This window comes from Gymnogyps californianus, chromosome 26 (assembly GCF_018139145.2).
Source record: "Gymnogyps californianus isolate 813 chromosome 26, ASM1813914v2, whole genome shotgun sequence".
Lineage (NCBI taxonomy): Eukaryota > Metazoa > Chordata > Aves > Accipitriformes > Cathartidae > Gymnogyps > Gymnogyps californianus.
The window spans coordinates 337631-346316 of record NC_059496.1 but is presented as its reverse complement, the minus strand read 5'-3'; the positions used below and the strand labels follow the sequence as shown (position 1 = coordinate 346316).

The following is an 8686-nucleotide window of genomic DNA, read 5'->3' as shown; positions in this document are numbered from 1 at the left end:
CTCCACCGTGGATGTCCATGGGCTGTAGGGGGACAGCCTGCCTCACCATGGTCTTCACCACAGGCTGCAGGGGAATCTCTGCTCCGGCGCCTGGAGCACCTTCTCCCCCTCCTTCTTCCCTGACCTTGGTGTCTGCGGAGTTGTTCCTCTCACATCGTCTCACTCCCCCCTCTCCGGCTGCAACTGCTACTCCCCTGTAACTTCTTTTCCCTTTCTTAAATATGTTATCACAGAGGGGCTACCACTGTTGCTGATTGGCTTGGCCTTGGCCAGCGGCGGGTCTCTCTTGGAACCTGCTGGCATGAACTTTATCGGACATAGGAGAAGCTTCTAGCAGCTTCTCACAGAAGCCACTCCTGTAGCCCCCCCGCTACCAAAACCTTGCCACGCAAACCCAATACATCTGTCCAGCTCCCTGTCTCTATTTTCTAATTCCTCCCTCTCTCTTCTATAGCCCAGGGCTATTTTTTTCTTTCTCCACCTTTCTCTCTCCCGCTCCCTGTCCTTCTCTTTTTTCCTATCGCTGTGTCCTGCTTCCTGGCTGTCTTTTTTCTCCCTGTCCTGCAGCCTGTCCTGTATGCCCTGCTCAGCTGGCTGCGCCTTCTCTCTTTCTCTTTGTGCCTCTCGCCTGCTCCCCGGCCCTTTCCGCTCTTCCTCCGGCTCCAGCCTGGAGGCCATCGCTGTTCTGTCCTTCGCCGCCTCCCTCTCCTGACCCGACTCCCTCTCTTTGTTTCTCACTCTCTGGATTGTTTCCCGTCCTTCTCTTGCTCTCTGTCCTGCGCTCTGTCCCCTGCCTCTCCCTTTCTCTCGCTCAGCCTTTTCCCCTCTGTGCCTCTGTCCTGCTCCCTGTCCCTCTACTCTGTCCCTCTGCTCTCCTCCTGCCATGGGACCTGTGGAGGAGTGGGGTCCAGCCGGGGGGACAGTGTCCCCGCAGGGTCAGACAGGAGGAAGGAGCGCCCAGTGGCATGCCAGGTGCTGTAGTCCTGGGGTATGGGGCTGATGGGTGGCCATGTTGGTTCCCAGGGCAGGCTGGGAGCTGTAGTTTCCAGCACTCCGCTTCCTAGTGGCCATGTTGTTCTTAGGTAAAGTGGAAAGCGCAGTCTCTGCTCCAGCCACAGCAATTTTGCCCAGGTTGCCCTTTAGTCAGAGCATACTTCTTTTTATAAGAAGTCTTTAACTTTGATTACTGCAAACACTCCAGTCCAAGGCACTCAGCAGGTGGCTATGGCAACCCCTGAGATAAGTGGTCTAAAATAAACCAGGTAAAATAGTGAGGGGATAATAATACGGTTTGAGTTCAAATAAACCATTAAGTGTGACTAATGGGTTTACATTTAAAAAATATTTATACACTGCATTTCTGGGCTACGCATTAGTAATGGTTCGAGGCCCATTGTTCATCCCACTGCTGTAGGTGGTCTCCAAAGAATACTGTTAATAGATGCCTCCTGCATTTGTTAACCCAGCACTCAGCAGGAGCAAAAAGTCTTGTAGCTCCACAAAATAGAACTGTTAAAGGGAGAAGAGAGAGGGGGGAGGGCTCAGGGAGGCAAGATTACCCCTGCAGAGAGAGCTACAGCCCCTTCTCAGAGGCTGACCTAACTAATTTAATTTGAGTCTCTCCTCAATATTTTTTTTTTCCCCAAACCATCTCTATTGGTCCCAAATCAAAACTAGCAATTAGCAGCTGGGTGATAAGTGCTGTGCATGCTCAGGATGGGACAGTCATTACCCAAGCAAAGCTTATGATTTAAAGAAATAGTCTAACGTATTTCCTTAACTTGTGGTGAGGAGAAGTGGAGCTGGGATTGTCTGTTCCTGAGGAGCTGGCCTCCTGCGATTACTCCTCCAGCACGACTGCTAGCCCGCTAGCGACGGGGAATTGCAAGAAAGCAGAACTGAAATTTGCTGGAGCTACTCATGCTGTTTCTGGTGGGCAGTAAACCTTTAGACATCCTGATTTTCAGAATATAGCCACAAGAAAAATGGGAGACCATGTTCCCTCTTACCCTCCTTTTCTCCATATAGGCTTCCTGTCTTCATCCTGCCCTTGAACAGAGCCTGTCCCTTCTCAGCTTTCCTTTGCCTTTTGACTGCGGGTCACACAGAAGCAAATAGACCTGTCCTAACATCAGGGAGGAACTCATCCTTCAGACCTGGCAACTACCCCAAGGATTTTGGATCATAAATCCTGCAGCAATCCTTGCAGCTTATTTCGTTGGTTCACCCTGAAGCATCTAATACATAAAAGATTATGAGGTTAGTTTTTTCCAAAGTACTGGCATTATGAAGCAGACATAGTAAACATAGAGTGGGGTAGGTCCCTTTTTTGGGCATCCTCCCTCATTTCTAGGTAGTTACAGAAAACCCAGAAGATCATAAGCAAAGGGGCTTTGTGGAGTTGTTAGCTTTTCTTGTCAACAACAACAACTATATTTGAGTGTATTTACACTGCTTAGAAAGATGGGTAGCTGTGCCTTGCACCAGCAGTAAAGCATTTACCCTACAGCCCCTGACCATGTCCCCTTTTCAATTCAAAAGTATTGTCTTTCTGACTAAGCTGCTCTGGTCTGAAAGAGAAGGAATGACTAGGAAGCAGTGACTGTGAATGTGCTGTTGTATTACCCGGCTAGACATTAGGTCTAGCCTACAACACCTTTCAGAGCGTGGACAAAAGTTGGCTATTAAGTCGAAAGTTGCCTAGACACTGGCTGTTCCTCAGGAAAAAGTAGTTAAATAAAGGAAATCTACCGTAAAAACACTAAAAGAAGAAAGTGGCTTTTGGTTGATAGAAAGATGAAAAAGAAACTCTGCGTGAGTGGAAGTGGATATGTATGGAAAGCAAAACAATATTCCAGATGACAAGAAGAATTGAAGCCAGTGAAATGGTCAAGGCAATAGGGGCTTCAAGAGGAACGGAGGGGAAAGAACTTCATGAGAGTTTGTCGCAGGAAGACTAGACAGCAATATGTTTCAAAAGTCAATCTTCTTTAATGATATCAACATAGAACGGTCCAGTGAACAGGAATGTTATGTTATATTGAGATACAACAGCCAGATTGGACAGGAATATCAGGTCGTAAACACTGCGATAAACACAACTTAGTTACAGGTTCAGGGTGTCAGCTGGGAACTATCACTACACAAACTATAACCAAATGTAAGCTTAAAATGATGACTCAAAATGAGCACTCACTCACCGGTAAGGCGAGGCACTCAACCCCGGGGAGTTTCCTTAGATGGCATCCCGATGGAAGGGGAGAGTCTCTGACTGCAGACCCGCTGCTCCGAGGAAGACGGGCTCAAAGGGCTCTTCCGGCGGGCTCCATTTATACCCGAAGTCGGATCGGGGCTCATGGTCATATATGGTCAGCGGTCTGGAAACTTGTCACTGTCTACGTGACTCCAGTTATCACATGGCTGGCCAGCTCGACCCCCAAACCGCGGCTTCTAGTTTTAACTCTTTCCTTTCAGCAGTTGAGAAGTTCTGCTCTTTATCGGGGCGGGTGCACCTGCCACACTCCACCCCGTGACCACAGTCACGATCTGACTGGTTTCTCTGGAGTGGTGGTACAGTCACCTCTTGCCTCCAAAGTTAAAAGGGAGCGCAGTTTCGGTGAGAATTGATGCTCATCATGAATCATCATTTCTTTGGCTATTTTACAATTCTAACGGAACATCTGCTATTTGGGTTAGTTCTAAAGGAGCATATGTAACAACGGATATGAACCACGTTATCATATGTTTAACACAACTTAATACAATACAAATGGCAATTATTATGATTATAACCACTATCAAGGATTGTAAAAGACTGGTTAACCATCCCGACAGGGAAAACCCGAACGCACTGGAAATCTTTCCCAACCAGTTGATGTTTAATGCGGCAGCAATTGCCTCTGAGTCCTTTGCTGCTTTCTTCATTTTGTCGATTTGAGTTTGGAGGGGTATGGATACATTTGGGATATAAACGCAGCAGTCATCTACTCATCAGTTTAGCACTCCATACTAAAGGTGTTCCTTTAGCAGCATCAGGTCTAATCCCGCTCGGTGCTGGGCGGTCATTTTGCTGGTGTGTTGTAATTGTTCGTTCAAGAGTTCTAAGCTGTCAGATGTAGAATTGGCTCAAATAGATACTTGCATCAATAGGTCATAAATGGCTTGTGGGTTTTTGAGGGAGGCAGTCCCCATTCCGAACATGGCCTCCAGCCACTATCCCAGTCGCGGTTTTGCTCTTTGCCACGTTCCCTTCTTTAGCGGTTGTATCTCCCGGGGCTGCGATCCCACCACTTAGGGGCTATAGGCCCTTCTCGGTAAATGGGACAAAGGGAAGGCAGGGCTACTGTGCAGGCCATCCCGGGAACAGTTGGGTGTAGCCGGGAATACAGACAGCCCTTGGAGTATGCCCACTCTAGATTGGGAGGGGCGGGCACATCAGATGTTTGGCATATGCCTTGTGTGGGGGCATGAAGAGGACAGTCCCCATAAGCGTTACATTTTAGGGCAGTGGGCCACACATAGCTGGTATTACTACACAGACAGCCCTGTACCAAAGCTTCCTGAATGGGGCGGGGCACGTATCATCACAATAATGGCCTTTTATCTATGTTTTTACATTGCATTTCTGTTTGGCAGTCCCAAAGTGTTGGTTTTTTTTTTTTTACTGGTGGTGCCCCATTCCTTTGCGCAATCCAGTCAGGTCCCCATGTGCAATTGAGGGGATGTTTTTCCCAGGCTCCCTTGAACCCTAGTTCTTGACAAGCGTTGGGGCAATCGCTACCATTACTCTCGGGGTGTTTAATACACCAGGTGGTGTTTAACAGTTCAGTATATTGCAGGGAATGATCATCTGTTTTCCATTGGTCATGATGTTCAGTAATTCCCCAGGGAACATTAAAGCATGGCATTGTACCATTAAAACTCCACCCCGTGGCGTTATTAGGGGGTAGGAAGAGGTAATTACACTTTGCCTTCCATATTGAATTGGCATTTAGTGCGCCAGGTGACCAGCTATAGATGGTATGAGTGTGACCTCCATCCTTTCCATCCGTTCCTCAGGCCCGGCTGGAATTATTGCACTGTTGCCATGTGAGTTCAAGGGTTAGTGATATATTAGTGTTTTGCACAAAGATTGGTAGGGGCTCCTCTACTGACTTAGGGCTGGGCAGACAGGCTGTTATTGAAGTTAAGTTCACCCTACGTGCAAATCCCACTATCAGTTGAGCCACCACCTTGCTGTCCAGGTTCTTGTTGTCCATGCCCGCTGTTGTTACTGCCATCAGTGGGAGTGTCCAAATAGTTTGCTTTTCCATAATCCTGCAAGAGGACACAAATTGCACCTCGGGCCTTGGGACCGGGTCTCAGAAATTAGGAATTATCCATCGAGTACTTATGCGATGGCCTTTCCCCTTCCTATCTAAGGCCTCCCAGGCATGTAAGCCTCTGGGTTTCGCCAGGATCGTGGGTACAGCGCCAACAGAGGGCAGTTTTACCATGACGGGTTGGCCTGTATGTTCTCAATGGGAACTGGCCCTTTTGATTGTCCGGTTTGGGAGCGTCGCCCGTTAATGGTCCCGTAGGACAAAAATGAGGTAGGTACCATCGTTTGCCTGCCAGCATATCGAATCCCAATATGTTTCCCTTATAAGGGCTCAGAGCCACCTCCACAAGTTTCGGCCTCTATCGAGGCGGGTGTACCTGCCACACAGGTTAACTAAACACTCTTCCACCCCTCCATCCAAAACAGAGGGCAAGTCTCTGAGACCGAGATAGAGATAGGGCAGGTACGTGCAGAGCCAAGAGAGGAAAAAAGCTTACTTAAGAACATAACTTTTGGTTCTTAAAACAGTTAGCAGCATACAGTGAAGAGAAAGTGCAATCAGAGAGCAGAACACCTTAGCCAAGCAGCACCTCCTGACCCTGCCCACCTTCCCCTTTAAGCAGGCTGTATGCTGCAGCCAGAGAAACAGTTGCAAAACTGCGGCTTCTGGCAACTTATTCCTGAAATGCACTAGTTTTCTTTTGGAGAACTGCAATACTGGGATGGATTCCCCAGTGCTCAAAACTCAGTAGTGTCCATTTCAACCATGGGCTTAAAAGTATACATCATAGGCTGTAATTTGAAGAACTCAGTCCATAAAAACCATGATTAAACAACAAACAATAGACAAGCCAAAAAGGGGGGCAAAAAAGGAAGAAACCATACACACAGGGAGTCCAATGGCTAACCAATTTCTATCAAAATGTCCATCGCAAGTGAGTGGTGTATCGTGAGAGATCCACTGTTTACATTTCCAATGCTATAAACAGTATCCTGATTTTCATAACATGACATGCAGCATCCAAACCACGGAAATGTAGAAAAGGCACAGGCAAGGAGAAACACATCTTCATAGCATTACATTCAATAGCTGTTTAACGGTGAGCCTTCTTTTAGAGCTGTCCAACAATGCTGACTAATCCAGGTGACCTGTTTAATCAGACTTAATTGTCAAAAGGATTAACAATATCTAAGCAAAACAAGGCATGTATACATTAAAGAAAACAGCATGAACTGTACTGCTTGTGAACTGTTTACAAAAACATACAAGAAGTTGGATGGCACAAAGTATATAGTGCTAATAGAAACTGTTTAAGCTAAGTGCTTAACATAAACTGTCCATCTCTACCTGTAACAAAGAATATTTTAGGGGATTAAAAAACCCATTCCTTATGAAAAATAATGCTCTGAGCAAGAGGAGAATGGCTGACTGGCTCCCAAAACTGGTGACTGATTACGATTCAAAGCAGAGTAAGCTGCTGCTCTTGCACCCTTCACTACATGGGGAGCATCCTGCCTGTTTAGCTGGTATTGAGGCAACTGGTCACAGTGAACTATCCAGGGGTGACTAAGGACTTGGGCTGCAGTCAGTCTTTGATGTGGGTTAACATGAAGCATTTTTGAAAGAAGGTCCTTAGCTGTATCTGAAACGGTATTCCAATAACCACCGCTGAGAGACAACTTCCCGCTACCTATTCGGGCCAAAATCTCCTCTGGGGTATCATCAGGACCAGTTACAAAAGGAGGGTAGCCAGCAAGCATGGTATAAAGTAGAACACCAAGGCTCCATATGTCCCATGCAGCATCGTAACCTTGCCTCTGTAAAACCTCTGGTGCAGCAAAACTTGCTGTGTAACATGGACTCCTCAGAAGACCGTTTTCTACTCGTAGTTGTTTTGCAAGGCCAAATTCACAAAGTCGAATGGATTCTGGATGACCAGATTCATCAACATAAAGAATATTGCTAGGCTTCAGCTCTCCATGAACAACCCCTTGCGCATGGAGGTACTCAACCGTTCTTGTTATTGTGAGCAGAACGGCACTAGCTTCTCGTTCCGAGAAAAAAATTTGTCTATGAATTTTATCCAGCAGTTGCCCTCCTTTTGTAAGTTCTGTTACTATGTATGCGTATTTTCCATCATCATGCACATCTTTTAGGGTAATAATATTTGGATGGTGGCCATAGCGCAGTAGGATTTCAATCTCCTCTGTTGGATCTCTTCTACTCTTGTCTATAATCTTTACAGCATATTCCGTGTTTAAAGCTTTATGAATACATCTCTTATAGACAGAGTAAGACCCAACTCTGATATCTTCCTTCACTTCGTATCTATCAGTAAACTGAATGCTGTTCCTGTGCAACTGCTGGACAACGGAATGCACTCCAACTGTCTGCACTGCCTGGCTTTCGTCATTTGATGCAATAGCTACAGAACTAAATCCGCCGAACAAGTTGATGCGCATTAGCACTAGGTGGGAGACCAGGCAAATCTTCTGGAGTTTTTGCTGTAAACTCAGGGTCAAAATAAAACGTATCTTCAGGTCTGCCAGTTGCAGGTTTAAAAGGGGGATCAACTTCTCTCCTGTACAATTTATTCCAATCTATTTTGGAAAAGAATGCATGCCTCTTAATTTCTTCAACTCCATCTAGGCCTGCTCCTAATCTGTTTGCTGGGTTTCTTTTGAAGAGCACTCGCAGAAGACTCTCCGCTTCCGGGCTCAAGAACTGGGGCATTCCAAGTTTGGCCTCGAGAATCAGTGTCATGGTTTCTTTTCTGTCTTTCCCTTGGAAAGGCAGAGTACCAGTGAGCATTTCAAACATTACAACACCAAAAGACCACCAGTCTGCGCTCCGTGTAAGGCCTCCGCCCTTAATGACTTCTGGCGCCATATATTCACTGTGCACAGAAAGAGAAGGCTTTTTTTTCAGGATCAATTGACACCTCACTTAAGCCAAAATCTGCTAATTGGATATGTCCTTCCTCATCAAGAAGGATGTTTTCTGGTTTTAGGTCCCGGTATATTATTCCACCACTATGTACATGGTCTAAAGCAAGTGCTAATTCTGCCAGGTAAAATTTAACATCGTCTTCTGCGAACATCACCCTACGTTCTCCACATGCTCCAATTGCCTCTATTAAATTTCTTAGGGCTGTTTGGCAATGGGCTCTGTCTCTGGCCATATTATAGTTCCCGTTCGGATTTAGTGTCGGCCACGGATTTCTCCCTCCTCCCACCTGTCGTGCTAATTCCGCATCCTTAGTTAATACCTTCTCTCTTTCATCTGGGCAGAATGATTCTCGGAATAAGATTTGGGTGTCCCCCCGGTTAGGATTGTGTCCCGTGCAGAGATTTGACAATAACCAC

The 8686-nt window shown here is 46.4% G+C and overlaps 1 protein-coding gene across 1 annotated transcript; it reads right to left on the bottom strand.

Annotated features, from left to right (window-relative positions):
• Positions 1–6709: 6709 nt before the first annotated feature.
• LOC127025941 (ribosomal protein S6 kinase alpha-3-like) lies at positions 6710–8421 on the bottom strand. Its single transcript, XM_050911096.1, is given in 3 exon segments — positions 6710–7774; positions 7776–8217; positions 8219–8421. Coding segments are annotated over 3 exon segments (1710 nt in total).
• Positions 8422–8686: the final 265 nt, after the last annotated feature.